At 46.3% G+C, this 22,509-nt stretch overlaps 1 protein-coding gene and 2 long non-coding RNA genes across 8 annotated transcripts in view; all 3 read right to left on the minus strand.

Moving 5' to 3' along the window:
• Nucleotides 1-11,683, minus strand: part of LOC134160609 (integrator complex subunit 6-like) — a 40,213-nt gene extending 28,530 nt beyond the window's left edge. For 3 of the 6 annotated variants that reach the window (XR_009963631.1, XR_009963630.1, XM_062612757.1), the window contains exons 1-2: nt 11,369-11,673; nt 11,204-11,281 (exon numbers count right to left, since the gene is read on the minus strand). Coding sequence is in view for 4 of the 6 variants with exons in the window: in XM_062612757.1 (XP_062468741.1) it covers nt 11,204-11,281; nt 11,369-11,479 (189 nt within the window). In the remaining 2 variants the exon portion in view is untranslated. Of the gene's footprint in view, nt 1-11,203; nt 11,282-11,368 lie in introns of all 6 variants that reach the window. The other 3 variants (XM_062612760.1, XM_062612759.1, XM_062612758.1) reach the window with 2 other exon arrangements.
• Nucleotides 11,684-12,489: 806 nt separating this feature from the next.
• LOC134160595 (uncharacterized) lies at nt 12,490-18,127 on the minus strand. Its single transcript, XR_009963624.1, has 3 exons — nt 16,442-18,127; nt 15,472-15,978; nt 12,490-14,455 (listed from the first exon to the last, which is right to left on the minus strand). It is a non-coding gene; the product is annotated as an uncharacterized LOC134160595 (long non-coding RNA).
• Nucleotides 18,128-19,052: 925 nt separating this feature from the next.
• Nucleotides 19,053-21,890, minus strand: LOC134160596 (uncharacterized). The gene is made up of 2 exons (XR_009963625.1): nt 21,793-21,890; nt 19,053-20,365 (listed from the first exon to the last, which is right to left on the minus strand). It is a non-coding gene; the product is annotated as an uncharacterized LOC134160596 (long non-coding RNA).
• Between the last annotated feature and the right edge of the window lie 619 nt (nt 21,891-22,509).

Genomic DNA, 22,509 nt, shown 5'->3' on the forward strand with positions numbered 1-22,509 from the left:
AGAGCACTGAAGTACAGTAAAGAGCCTACAAAAGTGTCACTTGATTCTCTTTACATTAAAGCTACTGTGCAACAGGTTAACATTAAGGCTAAAGCATTGAGAATAGTAAGCTAATTGTATCTTCCCATCAAGTTATTTCTGCTGTCACATACCCTAGATGTTCTCCATCTACTTCAGGCACCACAAATCTTCTCTGGCACAGACTATGTACCTCTATAACAGACACAGAATCTCTGCTCACTTCACCCACAGTATTTTTCCCTACACAACTGGAAACAGCTTTAGTGCAAGGAAGAATTTGTCATGCACTGGCTACCTTCCGGCCAGCAAGCAGTGCAGCACAGAAGTCAGTGGTTTCTAAGAGCTGATGACAGCCACACAGCTGGATTTCAGGGGGTTTACCTCAGAATAGCTGTCTACAGTAGAGTCCTGCAGGCTCATTGCTCAGGGGCTGGGCTGCATCTTCCACTTTCATTTCATCCAAAAGCAATCAGTTCTTGTGCTCCAAGAAAGGTCTGTAGAGTGAGTTGAGGTGCCCAGGACATAGAATCACAGACTGGTTTGGTTTGGACCTTAAAGCTCATTCAGTTCCAACCCCCTACCACAGGCAGGGCCCCGTTCAACCTGGCCTTGAACACTGTCAGGGATGGGGCAGCCTCAGCTTCTCTGGGCACCCTGTGCCAGTGCCTCAGCACCCTCACAGGGAAGAGTTTCTGCCTTATATCTAAGCTGAACATGTCCTTTGATTGCACATTTCTAAGCTGAGCTCCCCTGTAGGTGCACCAGCAAAAGACTAATTCATTTATAAAAATAGACTGTTTTCTAAAGCATGTATTAGTGAATGTGAACAAGATCAGAACTGCATTCTAGTGCAATATGTAAGTACCAACTGTTATTGACAGTTTTCCATTACATAGAAAAAGGTTTAATCTCGGATAGAAAAAAGTATTTCTCCATGATATGTCAAAAAAAAGCATCATACACCTTAAGACACAAGGTCAAACTACACCACGGGGCTCACTGTCCTTTTAAGATCACTTCAACAACAAAGAGGATATGGAAATGCTTTTCCATCGAGGAGAATTCAAGATGTTTATGCAAGAACGACTCATATTCATCTTTAAGCACAGTATCCACACACCACCAGTAAAGAGGCTCTTGAGCTCCAGTTACAAAACAAGTACTGGGCCTTACGTTAATACCAGCATTTAGAGAGAAGCAGTACCTTCTCCTGTTAGACGTGCCAAACACAGATGCTGTATGAACAACTCAAAGCTTGAGACTGTGCTTGGAATCAAGTGCCAAGAGAAAAAAGCCTACATTACCTTTTTATTTATTGCCTGCTGCTCCTACTTTAATCCATCTAGACTTAGCTTTTTGGTCAACAGTATTTCCTACGTTTTGACAGCTACGCTCACTGCACTCTGCTGCATGAGGATGAAAGGACTACACGTGAAGGAAGGGAAGTATGAATACTAAAGAGATCTTTGTATCACCCTAATGCAAAGAGCATTCTTATTTAAGTGAAAGAACAGCATTCAGCTAAAGCACCATTTTCTGAGGAGCACTCCCCAAGCACAGTTGAATCAGATCAAGCTATGTTTCACATTTAGAGAGGAACACAGATACAATCATCCAACTTGCAGTTCTAGCACAGTAAGCAAACCAAGAGGCTGCATGCTTCTGTTCAGCAGCATAGCAGTCATTTCAGAAATACCATTAAAGGTGCATCTAAAACAGCCACTGTACAGAGAGCAACCATCAAAACCCTGAGGTTTCCATCAAAAATGTGCATTTAGCCACAAGCACCCATTGCTCTTCTAGACTATCCAACATGTTTCCAACGCCAGTCAGCTCCCAGCTCTGTCACAAAATGGTTTGGGGTGGAAAGGACCTTAAGATCATCCAGTTCCAACCCCTTGCCATGGGCAGAAACACCTCACACTAGACCACGTTGCCCAAGGCCTGAACACTGCCCAGCCCTGAACACTGCCAGGGATGGAGCATTTACCTTCTGGTCCTTTCCTAGTCTCGTGGTTGGAAAAGTCACAAGGACTAAAGGCAAAAGCTGAAAGGTTACAGAGTGTGTGTGCCACCAGCACAAGGGATGATGCTTCAAGGCATGGTCTGGGGAATCAAGTGGAAAAGAATTACTGGTGAACCTCTACCTTCACAGCCCGGAGCAGACACCACACAGCATGATCCACACTCATTCTGGAACTATCAGGTGCCTTCCCCTCCTTCAAAAAGCACATCACACAGCTTGTGCACATCCTGCAAGTTTACTTTGAATCTCAAGAAGGTAACCAATCTAAAGGGGGTCATCTATCCGTAGGTTCCCCCAATGCATGTCTGAAATGCCACCCAAGGCAGTGCTGGGGAGAAAAGGAAGAGACAGACCAGTGAGTACAACACCAGGACGGTGGAGCAGCTACAGGCACCGAGTGTTGTGGCTCAACAGATGTAGATTTTCCCATAAAGCAGAGCTCAATTCATCCCCCTTTTTTGTTTCTATTAAATAATAACTTCCTGGCTCCACTAACATGCTATGAAGACCAATACTAACACATTATTCTCACCTAGAAGCAATACAACACCACCAGCTTAACCACACTGTAGAGCTTTGTTTTCAGCCAAATGAGTTGTTCAGCAACATCCACCTTATGAAGATCTGTACTGTTTTAGACTGTTAAGAGTTTCAAAGCATCTCTGAACACAGAGCTCAACAACCATCTTCAGCTTCAAAGGGCAAAACTCAGGCATTCTGAAGCATTCATTTTGTAGCCTAGAATAACATGTAACCCATCTAGTGCTGCTGTTCCTGGAAAGCTTGCACAGGAGCCCAAGCAAAGAATCACAGAAACTGGGTACAATGTGAGATTGGCTCTTTAGCTAGAAAACAATAAGGGGAGGGAAAAGCTATTTAGAAGAAAACAAGGCTCTGCTTTACTTACCTGGTAAAATAAGTAGTTCAAGTGTCAGAGATACTTATAAATGCACTAAAAGAAACTTTGTCTTTAAAACAAAGCAGAGTGAATTCTGCAGAGTGAATACAGAGATTCACTCTGCACAGTGAATACAGACTTGTCAGTCTATTGGCAACCACAGATTCTCATCTGCTCAATAACTGAGTCTCACTATGAGAATGTACTTTTTCCTTGGCACCTTACTAAGACCTTACCCTTAGAACATGCTGCTTATAGCTGAAACTGAATTAGAAACTGATCACTACACAACTGTTCTCTGAATTACCTAAAATTAGCAAGAAAAATGCAAAGCAAGACTTTATATTACTACCTGTATACTTCTTTTGGGGGGGGTAGAAGCACAAGAGTTATATATTAAGAGGTACACTGTAACACTAAAGTTTAAGGAAGAAAAAAACACCAAGACTCTAAATTTACACGAGTGAATTACTTAAATAACAATCTGCATTTAAGATTTCCAACAGCAGCAACTGCTCTTTGCATTGATTTCCTGGTAGTCTATGTTATTAAATAAAATCAGGGCCACAGGCATTCAAGAGAGAAAGTGAGTAAGAAGAGCTGAAGAATTTCAGGCTTTTCTCACAGGACCTTTGGATTTGGGGGCACTGTCCTCCCCTCCAGAAGACAAGTGACAAGGTACAGAATTTACCTTTTCCCATTCGATTCAGCTCTCTGAAACAGCAAAACACCAACTTTTGGCTTTCCTTGTTCACAAGCAGCTCAGAACATCATTCTTCCACCGCTGCTGCAAATCAGTTCTTCCTGGCAAGCTGTTTTGAAGAGTATTTGCAAGGGTGAACACTGAGAAGTGTCTCCAACCTTAATTACCTTTCCCATTGATCCACTGTGAGACAACCAGCATTTAGCACCAGTTTAGAAGAGTAAGTGCAGAAACCCCCAACTTCACAAAGCCCCTTCCTCCTGACAGAACACCCCACCCACAAAAATACAACCAGGGAGCTCCAACTCAACTGTTGGATTCCCCATTTTAAGCTTCTATTTTTAAAATAAAGACAACCTTTGCACTGAGGATGAGTTAAGCCTCTTAGTGCAAACATATCTACTTTTGTCTAGTTTATCCTGTAGTCTTAAGGGCTTACATCTTTGAATGTGTGCAAGATCAACTCAAGAACCAAACAGAAAGATGAAAAAAGAGAAATGGCTACAGCAGCTATGAACACCAGATGTTGGTTTCCATTCAAGGCCTCTGGCATCTCATCAATAGTAGGAAGCTGCAACCTACTTCAGATGAAAGAACAAGCTTTTAGTTTGCAGATTCCTGCAGAAGCAGACCCAGTTCAAGTATTTCCACTAGGAACTAACTCACAGCACAGTCTCCCTTCCCGTGCAGGCAGGTAGCAGGCAGCAGCACAACTTCCAGTATTTAACTTCAGAAACAACAGAAGTGACAGCCAAGCAGAGTTCAGGTCACCCCATCTGTCAAGAAGCTCATTTCTGAACTGCCCTTCCATTTCAAATTAATCCATTGCAAAAACTTCATCACCTTCGCACACGAACTTGATTTTTTACACGAGACCTCCATTTCAGAATGTACTGAAGTATTTCTTTTAGAGGAATGAATCACCCTGATTATTACTGGTTTGTCTGGGTTCTTTAGAAGGAAAGGTACATTACCGAGCACAAAACTCCTCAGTATGGTGCTTTCTCCTCTCACACCAATTCCTGCAGAAGGATGCTCACCACAACTCCCAAGTAAGAGGCAGACAGCAAGAAGCAGTCACTCAAGGCAGGGAGAAAGAAGCGAGACTTTCATGCTTACACACGTTTAATAGCATTTAAGATGCTTTACGCTATCCAATACCTTGTCTCTCAAGAAAGAGAATGTATTTTTTAAAGGATGCTCTCTACTGGAACCCATTTAGTACCTTTATAAGCTAAAAGGAGCTACAATACATTATTATATGCTACTACAGGCATGCCAACTGACAATTGTAAGGCTTTTTAATTAGATTTTTAGATTACAAGACCCATGCACTACAGTACATAAAATACAAACCTACCACTTGAACCAACAAGAACTTTTTAGCTGTAGTTGGCCTTACTTATCCCGTTCAAAATAGATACTTAATTCTAAAGGGGTTTTATTGCATGCATACACACACTGCACACATCCGTAGTGATAAGGCAGTTAGAAAGGAACACACAAAAACTGTTTGGTGAGAGATTCTCAAACAGATGAGGTATGGGTTTGTTTTATTCTCAGAAAGAACTAGGCAACCAGGGTTTGCATGAGTGCTCCTTAAACACTGAAGTGACTCCTGTTTTCTTAACTCCATTGTGTTTAACAGAGGAAGAGCAACCGTTGGGTTTAACCTGCCAGTCACTTATGCCGCAAGTCAGCCTCCTGTAAATACACAAATCCCATGACAAAACCCAAGCAAGTTCAGTGAAAGATGTATGGCAAGACTGAAGGGAAGGTACCAATGAAAGATGTTACTGCTTAGAAAGAAAAACGTTGCTCGGACTGACTCAAAACGTGGATGGTGGTAAAGGACGAATGGCTCTAACTCCCCTAAGAAATACAGAACAGCCTCCTGAACTAGTTATCAACAGACTGTAGCCTACCTATATCTCATCCAGCCTTCAGTAATACATCTACATTTTCTTCCTCTTTCCAGGAACGCGTGGCTAGCAGGTTCACAAAGTTTGGACATCACTGACAGCGTATCTGGAGAGAAAGATAGGCCTCTCCCACTGACCTCGGCTCTTTTCCTTTTGTATCGCTCTGGTATCAGCTCCCCTCCTGCCCCTGTAGTCAGTATCTGCTCTGCACCATACAATTCTGCCTGCATACCTCAGTCCCAACTTGTGAAACCCCAACTGTATTTCCAGTTGTTCATACAGCCTTTCCACAGCACGGGTCAGACCACCAAGTACTCGCAATTGCCAAAAGCCAGACCTTTTACACGTAAAACTGATGGGGTTTCGTGTCTCAGGGCTCCTTTAAAGGCTTAACCAATTTAAGATTATTCTGTGGATTTGCTTTACGTCAGCTTACCAGGTATTCCTCTGGTTTTCTTCCTTGCCAGAAGTTAAAACTCACACATACAAACGCATTACCTATCACCTCAGGTAGCTTTCCTGAAGAACTCTGCCTCAAACCCAACAGGTTTCACAGCTGGGTTTCTCTTTCTCTCTGCAGCTCAGGGTTAGGAGCTCTGATCTAATACCTTCCAGAAACAGACAAATGGATCTCCCATCTCTGTTTTGCAGCACATCCTATTCATTTGCCACCCCCCTTTGCAGAGTCAGTGGCAGGTCAGACCCCGAGTCTGACCTTATGAAGTCCCAGTTCTGAAGCACTATTTTAATGCTATAAATCAACAGGGTATTTACATGTAATAAATACTCTTTGAGAGATGTTTAAAAGAGCCTTTACAAATTCCTATTCCATCCCAATCCAACCCCCAAATCAGAAGTCATCAAGTTCAACCCCTTATGAGAATTTGAGGGGGACAGAGGAGGTTGCTCACTCAGTCCATCACAACAGGCTGCTTTCACAAGAGAGCTCTTTAGCACTGAACATATGTTCAGACTAGCAGGGAACAGCAACAGAACTGGAAGGCATCCTATCTATCAGTCCCAGTTTGCATTTCTCAAACAGTAAAGCGTTTCACTGTATTAACTATTTTAAGGTACTTCTCAGACAGCTACGTCCGTATTTCTGCACTCAAATTCTGTGAGCCTATTTTTATAGTGCAGTCACAACTGAACCAAATTCAGTGTAACACATAGCAGAGAGGGGAAGATACATATACATGTAATTTCAGATTTGGCAGAGCAAACATAACTTCAGTTCTCTGACTTATGGCCAGATCATTTATGAAGGTCATACCACAGAATCTCACAAGAACTAGAGCAAAAGCCATATTTCTGTGACCCTACCATAAATAATATTCCTCAAGCACTGAGGCAAGGCCACCCCACTGCCAGCAGCCAGATATCAGTCACAACGGAACAGAGAAGTCCAGTTAATAACTTCACACCTGACCACTGGTGGGCCTGAACTGGCCATCTGCAGCACAAATCCACAAGCAGACCACAAACTGCAGGATGGGAGGTTTAACAGCAATTAAGAATGTAATAAAAACCAAAGAGCTAAACCTTGCTTTCCTTTTGAAAAGCTCCGTTTTAGGCAGAGATTTTGGTACGAGCTCCATTCCTAGACAGAGGAATCTAGGTAGGTGTCGTTGAAACCTCCCTCCCTCTCTTCTGCATCATGAGAAAACACACTTAGGTGTGGAGAAACACGTTTGACAGAGGAATAAAAAGCACCTGGCAATGCTAAAAGTTACGTGATCACGGGGTCTAGTGTGAGGCAAGCCTGTCCATGGCAGGTGGGTTGGAACTAGATGCTCTTAAGGTCCTTTCCAACCCAAACCTTTCTATGATTCTATGATTTTGGGCTATAGAAAACCACTGGCGACGTTCAAACCCTTCATATGGGTGTTTGAACCACAAGCTGCAAGAGCTTGGGAAGTGCCCTGCAGAGCTGTAGGTAACACGCTTGGCCTGTTTTCACCCTCTTCCCCAGGCATTCGGTACTAGCTATGTAGGGTACTGAATCCAAGGGGATGAGAAGGGCGAGGTTGGCACCCAAGGTCAAAGCACTCATGGGATGGAGTAAGCTCCAAGTCCTAGCAGTCCATGAATATAAAAGGCTTCAAAACAAGGACACATCAGGTACCAAATCCATTGAATCGGATAACGTTTATCTCAGCTACAAGGCCAAGAACATCAAATGCTGTGCCAGACAACTGCTCTGAAACCCGTTTTTCCCACTCAAGAGAACTGGATACACATGGGAGAGTAAATTCCTTCAATGTCTATATTGTGGTTTAATTGTAATAGACACCTGCCACATGCTACTGGTTACAAAAGAGTTTTACTATAGGTATCATGAGCTTCCCAAGGGTGCCCAAATACCCCAAATCAGAATGGACCGGCTTACTCCAATGTTGCTAACATGCCACTATTCTGAAATGGACTCGCTTGACAGCATCCTATTATGGTTTTAATCTAAAACCTCACAGTGGTGGAAAAACACACTATATTAGGTTGAACTTTCTTACTTCATGAACTAACATCGAATTTCTCCCTCCTAGCCCATAAAATGAGAGTCTAACCCAATATTCAACAGAACTTACAGATATCTTTCCATTTACCTGTACAGGACCATACTGTTTCACCACTATGGGTTTATAAATCTCATAACATGCTTTTAAAATACTAAATATTTGTCTCTTTACTGGATAGTATTTTGGAAGCAACATCAGAGTTGTACACGGCTGCATAATTACCATCACAAATCACCATCTATGCATTATGTAATGAACAGCAGCAAAAAAGCTAATGAGCTTCCAGAGACATTTGCTACGGGAGTGGAACTGAATTCCTACCATCTCAATCTCCTTGTCCCCATGTGCCCAGCTCAGCACCCTGTCTCCTCTTTAGACACATGCCACCAGAGGTCCTGCAGAGCCACAGTGCAAAGCCAGAGACTGAATAATCCTGGTTTTAAAGAGGGGCACAAATAGAGAACTGTGAGCAGTCAATTAAAAACAGGTCTCTTAACTATTTTCAAACCCTCTATACTAAAGACAGCTCCAAATACATCCTTACTTTAACAGACCTTAGCAAACCACCGGTGCAATAGCAGGATGCTTTTGCTTAGCACAATACCACCATGTGAATGATGTTTTCTTGAGATATTCATGTCCATCAAAAGTGAACCAGCAGTGTTGATTTTAAGTACTTTAATGCTACAGATAAATGAATTCTGGAACAAACCCTAGCATCAGTTACTCCGACCTGAAGTTCCCATAATACCTCCACCTCCTGGGTGGTCTCCACAAGAAGCTTATTTCTCTCCATCGCTTCACTGGTAACTTTAAGAGCTATCTGTGAGATTATGCAATTTAATTAGTGTAAATCATAAAGAAAACAAGAGGATAAAGCAGCCACTAACCAAAACCAGACCCTACTGCACAGACTTGGAAAACACACTTGCAAAATACATCCACTTGTCAGGTTTGGTTTGCCCTTCTCTAAATTAAGAGATAAAAGTATCAAACTACAGCAGCATTAGCAAAGAAACTGATTTCTTGTTTTCTTTCCCAAGGACGTTTTGCACGACACGCAGAACCAGACCTAGGCCACAAAATTCTCTGGCATAACTGTGGTTCTTAGAAAACACCATCAGAAACACCAGCAAAAGGTCTTGAGAACACATCTTCTAGTAGGGGAAGAATCACATTGCTGTGAGGCTTTCTGTGCTGAAGTGAGACAAGATGACAGCCTAACCACACTGATTTATGCCATGAAGCCTTTATGTAACGGTTGAACTGGAGCTGTGATCACACCTCCTATAAACATGTACCTATTGGATCTGCAGCTTGGTCCTGCACAAGTTACCAGAAGATTGTCTAAGGTCCCATTTAACAAAATCAGCATGCTTAAGTTAGGAAAATACAGTTCTGAGAAGAGACATCAGCAAGTTACAAGAACTACAACGCTTTCCCTCCTTCCCCCCCCCCCCCCAGCTATTTATTGTACATCAAACATGACTGAACACTACCATGGATATCACACAGTCCCACTTTTTCCAATTACTATTTACTAAAACTAGGAAGAGTCAGATGCTCATTACATTAGAATGCACACAGATGCTCATTAAGCAGAAAGATCTTCCTCAGCAGATCTCAGTATATATGTGGTAATAACCTGTAGCATTACCACAGAGCTCCAGCAGAAGAATCATGGTTTTATTAAGCCACCAGGATGCTTGCTACCACTGCAGTGAAAAGGTTTCCTCCCCAAACACAAGAAAGGTACACTTGGGAAATATCGGACATAAAACTAGGAGAAAAAGCCCTCAATACAAGAAAACTACAGTTAACAGGAGCGTAACAAGGATCTAGGGTTAATATCCAGCCACAAACATGGATGGGGAAAAGGGTGTGTGCATCATGTCTAAAAAAACCCTCTCTTGAGCAGACCGGGGTTTTTGGACAGAGAGAAGGATGGTTTCAACTCACAGAAATAGGATTATTTCTGCACATTCTGAGGAAAGGAGCTGCAATAACAGTAAATACTGACTCAACTCCTATCGCTTCAGGACGCACACTGGGCTTCTTAGCTGTGTAAATATCCTGATGATGAAAGGAGCCAAGATTCAAAGCTCCTGAGAACGAAGTTTCCCAATTATCAGCCATGTGAACAGACGGTATGAGTGAACACGGGGGGGGTTAGGAGCGCTCTTCAAGAAGTTTTAGCTGGGGGATCTATACGAGGTTTGTTCTTATTCGCTGGGATGCACAGCAACACATTTTTACATGAACTTCTTTAGCCTTCAAACTTATGGGTCCAAGGCCAACGATTATAACTACTATGTTAGTCATGGCAAATGAAGTCCTAATCCAGAAGGACTCTAAAGCTCCCATGGCAATTATGTGTTCCGTGGCATGCTTTATTTAAACATTTGAAGTTAGATGTTTCTATCGGCAAGGTGAAGGCTACAGTAACAAGGGACACAGAGCCCCGATTTCTCTTCCTCTTGCCATAACCTCGTGGTGCAGCCGACGTGATAAACGGCATGGCCCTACTTGCCTCAGTGTCGAGGCATGAGAAAACAGGGACAGCGCAGTCAGCCTCCCCCTCACCACAACACTGCACCTTGGCCAACACTGGTGCGGCTTTCAGAGCGCTGCAGGAGTACGGAGGAAGGGAAACGCCAACCCCGCTGCTGGCGGAAAACACTCGCGGGTGCCTCCGTCCCGCAACGGACGGGTCCCGCGGACGTGAGGAGGGCGCTGCCTCCCGCCCTCACCCCGTGCCCCGCAGCGACCCCGCGGCTGAGGCGAGGCGCGGCCCCCGCCGGAGCCGCCGCCTCACGGGAGGCGAGCGAGCAGGGGCGCGGGAGGCGGAGCGCGGCCGGCCGGGGGCCCGCCCCTCTCGGCACGCCGGGGCGGTGAATCACGCTCCCGTCCGTCTCCTCCCCCCCCCTCCTCCATCTCAGCAGCGCCCTCAGCCTCTCTCCTCCATACAAAAGCAAAATGTCCGCCATCTTCACAGGCTGCTGCTGCCGCCGCCGGGCTGGACAGGGCTGCGCCGCGCCGCCACCGCGCCGAGGGCGGCCCCACCGCGGCGCAGGGGCGGCCGCGGGACGGCCGGGGCGGCCGCGGGGGGGTTATTACCTTGATACAGTAGGGCGGCTCGTCGAAGGTAACCAGCATGTACCTGTCGCCGCGGCTGGCCGGGTCCCGGGCCCGCAGCTGCGGAGAGAGAGCGGAGAGAAGCGGCGTGAGCGGGCGAACGGGGCGACCGCGGCGGCGGTTCCCCCGCCCCGGCCCCGCGCTCACCTTCATGAAGATCTCCACAGCGCCCTTGGCGATGTCCAGGTAGCTGGTGCCCAGATACGCCCGCTGGTTCATGGAGGCGGACGTGTCTATGAGGAAGAGGAGGATCGGCATGGTCCAGGCAGAGCCCCCGGCCCGCCGGGCACCCCGCGGGGAGGAGGGAGCGGGGAGCGGCTGTGTGGCTCGCTGCCCCGGCCGCCCGCCCGCCCTGCCCGGCTCGCTGGGGCTGCGGCTCCGACTGCTGCTGGTCGCGGCGCTGCCTGCGCTCACCGAGACCCAACTTCTCTTCCCTGAGCCTCCACCAGCACCATGTGACCAGCGCGCACGCCATTGGCTGGCAATTATACCTGCATTTGCATATTCATGGTGGAGGGGAGGGGTGGGGGGGGGGTGAGGGACGCGCCGCCGCGGGACTCCTCCGCGCGCGCGCGCACCTGTCACTCCGCTCCGCCCCTCTGCGGGGTTCCCCGCCCCTCGCCTCAGGGGCTCCGCGGGGCGGGAGAGCGGGCGGTCCGGCCGCCGCCGCCGCCGCCTCACGGTGTGGATGCGGATGCGGATGGAGCGCGGTCCGCACACACACTGCTGCCGGCTTCACGGTAACCGGCCCGCCGCTGAGTCACCACACAGGCCGAGCCGCCGCCTCACACCTGCCCGTCGCGGCCTACCCTCGATGGGGGGGCCCCAGTGGGGCTGAGGGGAGCTGTGGGTTGGCCCCTAGGGACCGAGCGAAGCAGCTCGGCTCGTCCCCCGGCGGTATCATCGCTCCGGGGCTGTACCTCAGGGTGCGCTGAAGCACTGAGTCCTCAGCGCTCCACATGGGGTTGTTCCCGGTCAGGTAAGGGCCGTCTCCACAGACAGGACGCCTCGTGGTACCTGGGTGAAGGCAGGATGGCAACACGTTGGAAACAAAGTACTCTCAAGCCCCACTGCCTCATCCTGCATAGTAATCATAGAATAGGGTTGGGAAAGACCTTAAGCTCAGCCAGTTCTGCAGGGACACCTCACACTAACCCATGTCACCCAAGGCTCTGTCCAGCCTGGCCTTGAACACCGCCAGGGATGGAGCATTCACAGCAGTGACCAAGGTAGGGAAGTTGTTACTTCACACCACAAATGGTGTCAGGGCCTTAAAGCAGTGTCTCACCTGTCTGGAAGCAGGAGGGAATGGATTAGAAAGCCATTGAGTTACAACGCAAGAAGACTGGGAAAACATAGGGCTGTGCTTTGAACTCAGGCACTGGCATAGAGCCCATTGCATGCTTTAGCCAACAAAAAAAGTGCGGAGCAACGGGAGGTTCAGAAGGGCAACAACAAACGCTAACGGCAGCATGGTGTTACTGAGATGGAGTAGATGGAGATTTCCTTACCTCCAACAGGAGAGTCTCTCTCCTGGTGACAAGCTGGTTCTCTGAACAGTTTAATGTACTGATATCTGGACAACTTCCAGTTTCACTGTAAGGGCTTTCCTTTCACACATCTCCACCATTTTTCACATGTCTGAGAAGTAAAAACCCTTTCTTTACCCTACCACTCAGGTAAGGATAATGAAAGTCTCCATTTGAAAGACAGGATCTTGGTGTCCAGCTCCGAGGGGAAACGGGAGGGCTGAGCTGTGATGAGGCAGTGCTGGGACGGGCCCCTGCATGCTCCTGGCTGGGTAAATGCAGTGAGACCGAGGAAACACTCAGCTCCATGTCTGCTCCTGAATGCTTGTTTGCTTCCAGGACCGAATCCAACACACACAAAAGCAGCACTGACAATGTGAATCTCAGCTTAAAACAATAATTAAGAAACTGATAATATTTTCCAACGCTTTTAGACCCAAAGGCTTTTTCCACATGTTATTTTAGTGTTTGTTTGAGCAACAGGCAAGGAGTTTTCACTCTGTGAAGCACTTGGGAAATGCTGTTGTTCCACACCACCACAATTAATTCTAAAATCCAAAGCATTTTGAAATACAAATATTCTAAAGATATCGTGATCCATCTGGATTAAATGATCAGATGTGGATTCATTTAATTCAGGGGTGTACTTGTCCCTGTTGTCACCAAGAAACCCCAACATCCGAATACAGGACAGTGGCAAGTCTCAATGTTAGCTTTAGAAGATGGTATTTCAAAAAAATCCCAGGTTCTGCAAATATTTTTCATGCAACACAAGCAAATTATTTTTAGTGAACCAAAAGTGGATAAATTCATAGATGAAGAGCAGCTCATTTTGAAAACAAACATTGTCAAACTCGGAGATTCCAGGCCCCCTCCATAAGCTGCGTATGTGCAAGTACAACTGTGATCAGGGCTGCTGAATTTTAACCATCATAGCAGAGATGCCAGGGTGGATAAACGGATAAATACTTTTACACAAGTGATTAGTGCATAGGAGTGGCACCAGACTGAAAGAAACAGGACTCAAATCTCTATAAAGCAAGACAAAAATGCAGATGCCGGATACAAACACTGCTGCATGTTAGGAAGAGAACTCCTGGGTAGGAATAGATTTGCTAGGGACTGAATGGAAACTACACTACTGGTAGAAGATGCCAGCTAATTCAGCTAGGTCCCAGTGCTGACAGCTTGATGAGGCCACCTATGCATTTCCCTCACAGCAACCAGATGAGATCAGAGGCTAACTTCTAACTCCAGCTGACCTCAGCCAATTCCAACTGGCAACCTGAAGGCCCCGCGTCCTACACCGTCCTCAATCAGGCTCTATGAAATGCTGAACAATTAGAAGCTCATACCCTCACCATATAGTTGTTATTTTATTATTCCAGACTGCCAGATACCTAAAAGCCATTTCTCATCCAAACACAGTATTTAAAGGTCAAGATGAAATTCTCTTGTTTCCTGTTTCGGAGGCTGACCTTTCCAAGGGCAGCAGCAGGCAAGATTCGCATACTCTCCCTCTTTCTCTGTTGAGGATTTTGGCTTTTGCAGCCTGCTCCTGCTGGACACCACCAGAGCTGAAGTCTAGTAGTTCTTCTGGGCACAGTGCAAGACATTTGTTAGGTTTAATGAGACTTCCTTTATTCCTGAAACTAACAGACCCCATGGTTGCTAATGTCCATGAATGCAGATAGGGCGAGTGCTCCTTTACTGCTCCTCCATACAATTTGTGTTGGCAGTGCTCGTTCCCTGGCAGCTACAGCAGCAGGCATTTGTTACATCTGTAAAGTTCAAACTTTTCTTGCCTTTTAGTTGAAATTATGCTCATCTACATTCCTTCAGCTGCAAAAGTGAAAGAAACCCTCTCTGTGGGGAAATTAATCAGAACAGCCACTGCAGATTAAGCTCTCCTGTAATTGTTTTGAGATAGTTCCCATGTAGATAGTCTATCCCACAGTAAAAAGGAACATAATTCTGGGAGAATAATTACCGTCAGTTTCTGACCAAACAGATCACTGGTGGTTTTCCCTGTTGCGCTGATAAGTTGCTATTTTTTCTGTTCCTTGTCCTAACACAGTTTAGAATCTAAGCTGTTGCCTCTAACAGGATTTTAGCTTTAACAATCTTCCTTTCTTCTTAAAGCTTTTCTATTGCTTCATCTGTTATTTTATCCCTCGCCTAGCTGCTTTCTGACCTGAACAAGAAATATACCTGTGAGCCATTAGCCATGCTCCTTTAGGCACTGAAGGAGGTCAGCTTTGCACTGATTAGCACCTGAATTTGGGGCATACTTGATACCTTAGTCAGAAATTATCTCCTTACAATCTGGATCAACAGCTAAACCCTTCAAACCTCCCTCTGCTTCTGTGGCTCCCTATCTTGGTCTTGTAATACAGCTGCCCTGGTGACTTTCCTGCTTGATTTAAAAGGCTTCAAGCCACAGCAGAAATGGTCACTGTTAAACCACTATAAAAATACTGACTAATCCATCCTGTGAGCTGGGAAGTATTATCCTTATCACACAACAAAAGGGGCTGCCATCAGAGCTGAGGGACTTGCTTTGCACCACACAAGATGCAGTTTTCAACACCACAGTGAGGATTCAGAAGCCATAGATCTATACTGTCCCTTTCAAAAAGATGAAATCCCCTATTTACATAAAGAATTTGTATATGAAAGGTAGGAAATTGTGCTAAATAATACCTTCTCCTTTACAGTGACTCTATGGCAGAGTGAGAATACAGAGTTACATTGAAGATGGCAGAAGCTGAGCAAATTCAAGTCCTTTGATAGCGTGCTGCATCAGGGCTAAATATTCTCACCCACCAGCCCCCAGCTGCTCTTAAGCCAGACAGCAGAAAAGGCTGCCAGTGTCACACAGCCCCTTCTGAAATGAAGGAATAAAAGCAAAGCAGGGTTTTCCAGGCTATTGCTCAGCAGCACTTTCTTTTTGTGTGTGTGATTTTGTAACTACACGACAAACTTCCACAAAATCGTGACTCAGCCCTTAAAGATCCCTGCCCCTTTCACTTGCAGTCATTCCACAAAAGACAAGCAAGAGTTTGGGAGCCTGAGCCAAAACTTGCCTTTCTGGTGCCTTTCAGGAGGCTGCATTGGCAGCCTGGAGGGCAGAAGCAGGAGCTGAGGTGCAAATCCAACATCACTGAGGGCCATTGGAGTTTGTGTAAGTCTCCCATGGAGATGTGCACCTCAGTTTCTTTACCCAGGCTGCAGTGAATGCAAGAATTCCAGTTTCAGCAGAAGGAACAGGCTACAGATACATGCCCTGACTACAGCATGTTTTGTGCTGAGTTACTGACTGTGCATAAGTGCTACACTGTAACCGTCATATTTAACCACAAAAAGAGAAAGCTGTATGCACAGGAAAATAATCCAGGGCAACTCAGAGTCCCGCCAGAGCCTGATTTTCTCCCCCTTTCCTCAACACACGGGTTAACCCTTTGCTGTGTACGGCACAGTCTCCTTCCTCTTTCTGCAAGGTTTTTATGTGAGCCCAGCTAATGCTGCCCATGGTCCAAAGGTGAAGCCAGATCACTGCGCAAGAGCAGACACCGTTTGATTCCCTTTTTGCTTTCAAGACCGGTGAGCAGGGGGTGAGGAAGTGAGTGGTTAGCTAAGATGGTGGATCATTTTGCAGTAAGGGTAGATAAGCAGTGCTCTGACAAAATACCTCCAAGGAGACATAAAAATGAACCTCGGAAGCAGCACTTTGAACAGCAAACCAAGCTGGAGCAGATTTCCAGACAGGCAAGGCTTTTCCTATAAGAGCTGGTTCCAAAGTCCAACAGCCTCTCCAAAGAAGAAACAACATTCAGAATAAAAGCTTTAAAAACATTCTGGCAACTGAAAAAGAAACTGAAACCACCTCAGTAAATACAGCAAACAGAACTGAGTTACTCTAAATGCAAAGATGAGGAAAAGAAGTTAACACTGCACATGCCTATACACATGCAGGGAAATACAGAACTGAAAGTGGCTTTGACTTAGTGCATCTTTGTGATAAGACAACAAAATAACAGCAGATTAATGGGGTGGGTCCCCCCTACACATCCCACCAAGTTCTCCCCATATAAAGTCACGTCCCCTCTCTCTTATAAATGCTGGGAGAGACCAGCTTGTTTGGGGGGCAGGAGAAAGGAAAAGGAGAGGGCTTTCTGACTGCGACAACCTCACACCCAGCAGCCACAGGCACAGGAAGCGGGGGCTCAGGGGCCGGGGATGCTCCAACCTGTAGGTGCATTTGAATTGACAGCCAGCCAAGAAGTGCCTGAAACTCCCTCTTACTTCCTTTTACTGGTCTTATGCTAAGTGTTGCTAAGCTGTACCTGGGAATCAGGCCAAATCAGCTTGAGATCTCTGGATGAAAGGCATTATAAAAAAAGTATATAATAATCCAAAGTATTACCCATGTGGAAAGCAACAATATGAATTAAATGAAGGTGCAAAGTAGCAGGATTTGGCTTTTATTACATTCTACAAGGTAAAAATATAAAGACAGGCTAAAAATATTGCTGCTTCTGAGGAAAACTACATCCTTCTGCCTGTGTTTCTGTGAGGAGGTCCTAAACCCATTGTATGCTTACCAGAACTGACACCTGAACACACAGCTTTAAATAGACTGGAGCTAACAGAGCCTGGTTAGGAAAGTCACATTTGTGCCACATAGTGAGAAGTTACCATTGCTTAATCTATTACCCATCAGCATTTCTTTTATGACAAAGAACACTCGTGCAGGCTGGGGACCTGCTCTAACTGACAGGATTCACCATGAAGGGAAAGCCACACTTGGCTCTTTCATTTCTGGACACAGTCATGATTATTCACTATGTATGCGGTTTGCCTGCAACAGAAATTCTGCCTCCCAGAGTTCAAAGTATGTCCCACAGAGAAAGTTTATCTAACCTGACCATGCACTCTACATCCTGCTTGTGCCTGATCCAAAGCAGCCCAGGCCCTGCTGCGAGTCTCAGGGAGCCTTCAGCATTCCAGTTTGGGATCTGCAAGTCACTCGTCAGCCCTCAGCATCTTTTCCCTCCCCCAGGAACACCCACTGTCCCCTGCTGGCATCACCTTGCATCTCGAAAAAGGGACAGTCTCCAAAATATGGAGGGGCAGCACTCTATGGGATGTTAACTCCCTGCTGAGAGCACCTAAAATCAAGTTACTGGTTCTGAACTGGAACTCTAATGTGTTATGTAGGGATGAATGTTAACGTTTCCAACATCACCTTAACAGATCATCATCATCTTACTGAGACTGAACACTTGCATGCATCAGTATGTCTATTTTATCATCATTTAGTTGCCCCAAACCCCCAAAGCTACTACAGAAACCACTGTGCAATAGAAGTGTTGTGTTTTATCATAAGCATTTATGTCAAAACATTATCCCCCCCCACAGTGAATCCAATATTTCATCATCATGACTATTCAAGATATCCACTCTTGCACAGTGGACAGAACTATCTACTTTGAGCACAAGCTCTGATGCCACGAGCTCTTGCTTTCTCTGCACCAGACCTTCACCAGCACCTCCCCCAGGCACCCATCCTTCCCACCTTGGTTTCCTCTGCTGCACAAGGGCTTATTTCGTTGGTTTTCACTATTTTTTTGCAAACCCACTCAAAACTGCGCCAAGCCTTTGCTAAGGAGGAGAGAGAAACCAACCCTGCCCTGGAGTTGTCACCAGCTAATTTCAGACATGATCTAATGGGTGGGTGGTAACAAGCCAGCAAGGCGGGATGGGAGAGGAAGGCCCCGGCAGCACTGTGAGATGGGAAGGGAACTCAGCAGAAAGCACAGGAGAATGTAAACCATCCTTTCATTCCTCAGTAGGTGCCCTTTGGTTGTTTGGGTGTTTCATTTCTAGATAAATAATGAAGAAGAGGAAGCAAAGGCTCATCTCCTGAGGTATCTGGTAGGGGTTCTTGCCAGGAAGAGCTTAGGCAGGGACACGACCTCATCTTGCACGACCAGCTCCCTGTGCAGTGACGTGAAAAGAAGGAGATGGCAGGAGCAGACAGAGCAGTGCAGATGGGAAACCCTAAAACTGAGACACAGCAGCAAGAAATTGGTGTGCAGAGGCTGGAGGAGTCAGCTCCAGTGTGACAGGGCAGGAACAAAGGGCACAAGGTGGAAGAGCTGCACCAGACAGAATGGGCAGCGAGGAGTTCCCTGCAGATGCTTGCTCCTGGATCTGAGATTTGCATTTCCCTCTCTCCAATGGGGTATTTATGCCAGATGGGAGCCTTTTAAATAAAACCCTTTTTACTCCTCTCTCTCAAGAGTTACACATGATAGAAAACACTGTGCTTATTCTGGACTAGGCAGAACAAAACCCCACACCAAACTCCACTCTGTCTGCAGTCACTATCTTTGTTCCTGTTCAGCACTGCTGACCTTGCTCAGTACTGACTCAATTACTGAGCTTCCTGATCTCTCAGGTCCCCATTTTGTCACTTCCTTGCACTCACTCGATTTGTGTGTATTAAGTTGGGAGGTTTGTTGGCAGCAAAGGAGAACTTCGTATCCAGACCCTTCTCCTGTTTACTTGCTGCATGCTCTTACCTAGTTTGGGATATGAATGCAACCTCAAACTGAAGGGCAGTACAAGAACAAAGTTTTCCCTTCCTTTCGGAAGCTCTTGGTAATTTCCAGGAGCTGAAAACTAATTATTTTGGCACAAAGAGGGCCCAAAGAATCATTTAACTATGATAAGGTTTTCCTGACGCTTTTGTCCAAGAGGAAAGAGAGAAGTAATAAAAACCCCACACTTATCTTTGAGATACAGAGCAGCTTCACTAGAAGAAGGAATTAAACAGACAAGAACTCTTCTGGTTAGGAATAGAGATGCCTGCAGAGGGGACACGGCAGCAGTCTGTAGCATGCTGAATAATTGTTCACTTTCTGAGGGGGCATCCAACAAAGTCATTAAGCAGCAGGTTTAAAGCAAACACACCCAAAAGGAAGTAGTTTCATACTGTCCATAATTGCATTGTGGCAGTCGGTGCCTCAGGAGGCTGCAGAGCCTGAAAATGGATTCTAAAAGGCATTAAACAAATGCATGGGGGACTGTGCTCAACAGCAAACACACACAGGAGCGGAGGTGAAACCTTGGGGTTTTCAAACCCTTACTCAGCTGATTTCCCAGAGCTGGGAGGAGACACCAAGTCAAGAGGAGTCTGTGGCCTTCATCGCTCAGCATCTGTTCCTGGAACCAGTGTGGCAGTTCCTGTTGTTGAGAACTGAGCTGCAAGGCCGGGTGCTGCCCATCAGCGCTGAGCACTGCACAGTCCTCTGCATCCTTCTGCTCAGCTCTTCTGCTTCTTGGAGCAAGAGATGCTTCTGGCAGAGCTCTGCAATCCAACCCTTCCACCCCCATTTTCCCCAGAGCAACCACACTTACAATTGTGCAGCGAGAGAATATCACATTAGCTACTGAAGTGCAAATCTGAGCTTAAACAAGGGAAATTTTAATCCTATAGTTTGCTATTTCATTGTAGCTTGTGTATCTTGTATTTAAAGGGTAGAAAATGCAGCTGTCCTCTATTCTTGCCCAAAAAGCTTCCCAGTCCCCAGTAATAATCTGCTACTATCTACAAGAAAAGAGAGAGAAGCTAACCCAAACCCTGCTCCCCACAGCCAAGCGCAAGTAACAGTTAACCTCAGGCACAACCAAAACAAACACACAAACAGGAAAAACAGAAACTCCACCCTGAAGTCACTCGTTTTCACTTTAAAAACCAGTAACTGCAGTAAAAGATGGTGTGTGCAGCATTTACAGCAGGCAAGAATTTCCCATTCTGCCTATGCCCAGCCTTTACAAACTAAACAGGACTATAATAATGCCAGTTCTCTTCCAAACAATTTCAGAACAGAGTCAGAAACATTTTCTAACTTCAATTATTCCCTATTCAGCTCAACCCATTGTGTTTGCAAGGAAAAGCCAGCCGAAGTGGGAGTGGGTGCCAGCGATTTCCCCATGTCATAACACGCTCGTTCGTCACCCCAACACTTCTCCAGCCTTGCACAACATGAGCCAAGGGCAGGCAGCTTGTCAACCCCCAGCAGCACTACCCTGTTCCACCCCCCAGCTGCCATCTCCCCTTTCCTCCCAACACACACATCCTGCTCCCCCCTTCACCATCCAGCAGCCGGGCAGGAAAGAAAGAGAAGAGAAAGCAGCAGAGCAGAGGGGAGGGAAAAGGATGTGGTGGGTGATCAGGGCTGGGCACAGACTTGACATACAGACAAGAACTGAAACAGCATTAAAAACTGAAGGGGGAAGACCACAGCAGCCCAGTGACAGCCCAGCACGGTGGTAATGTGCGATGAGCTACTCGTGACTCAGGGTTTCCACAGTACTTGTATTCTCCACTTTGGAGCACATTAAGACAAGTGGCATACTTGCACTAAGGCAGGGAGGGGGCTAAGTCATTCAGCAGTCCTGCTAAGGTGGTTCTCCTGGCACTGCACTGTACCCTTCAAGGGTTAGTATCTCTGTGCCAATGCTTTAGAGTGCCCTACCGAGAGCTCACAGCCCCTTTGCCCCTCTCCAGGTGCTCGGCTCTCCTCAGTGCGCGCACACGTTAAGCACAAACAGGGGAGGAATTAACATGGCAGGAGAATGGATGTATGGGAACAAGACAAGGAAAACACGCTTTGGAAAGCAGTAGTGCAAATAAGAGTGTATATAAGAAGTGTATACATTATAAGAAAAACAGGCAGAGGGAAGCACAGTTCTAACATGGTTCCAACTGTTCTTTAGGAAGAGCCACAGCTACACAAGATGCATAAATTCATAAACTGAGAACATAAATTACCCTTTGATACACATAGCAGGAGCTTACCTCAATCACGTCCGTGACAGACCCAAAGTGACCACAAAACCAGGAGTTAACTTTGTTGGTTTAGAGGGTATGTAGCACCCACACTACTTAAAAAACAAAGAACTTCCTAAGATCTCTGTGCATCAAGGTACAACGCTTCAGAATGGCAGCAAGAACACAGAAATTAGCCTCACCTCTCAAAGAGCACCTCAGTACAACACAGGCATCCAGTTCATGGGTTTTGCCTGGGGGTATTCCAGCTCTAGGCACTCCAACCTGGGGCACATGGAGCTTCATTCTCAGAGATACCAACCACTTGACACTCGGCTGAACTCAGATCAGCAGCTGATGCTGGGCAGCCTCAGGCCCAGCAGTCCTGAAATGGTTAACCAGAGGCATACAAAGCTGTGACTCCACCCAGGTTTTGACAACCAAGGATTCATCTGTAACAAGGCCAAGAGGGCAGCAGGACCTGAAATCCAAGGAATCCTGCCTGCCATCACTGGCAGAGCAACAGACAGGATATAGAGAGACTTCTGATCTCATAGTGATACCCACACATCTCCCTGTGCATCACAGGCTGAAGGGGCAGCATTCCTGTGTGCAGGAAGCCAGGCTCTGGACCCAGGGAGAGGACAGCACCTGCAGCAGCTATGTGGGGTGCAGCTCCTGCCAGTGAATTCCTTGCTAGTACAGTCCAGGCTGCCGGCCAGCTACCCCTGCAACCCTCCCATGGCTGTGTTTGCAAACCTCTGGGCAAATAAGGGAGATGTGGAGGGCTGGAAGGTAGGTAAACTCAAAGCCTTGCTGCACACCACATACAGCCATAATGTTTTCCTTACTCATTTACTGCCTTCAAACAGAAGCAGCACAGGATATCTGTCATCAGCTTGGACTTTTCCTTCCCATCT

Source organism: Pezoporus occidentalis, unplaced genomic scaffold, assembly GCF_034315485.1.
Source record: "Pezoporus occidentalis ecotype Australia unplaced genomic scaffold, CSIRO_AGI_Poc_V1 ctg161, whole genome shotgun sequence".
NCBI classification, from domain to species: domain Eukaryota; kingdom Metazoa; phylum Chordata; class Aves; order Psittaciformes; family Psittacidae; genus Pezoporus; species Pezoporus occidentalis.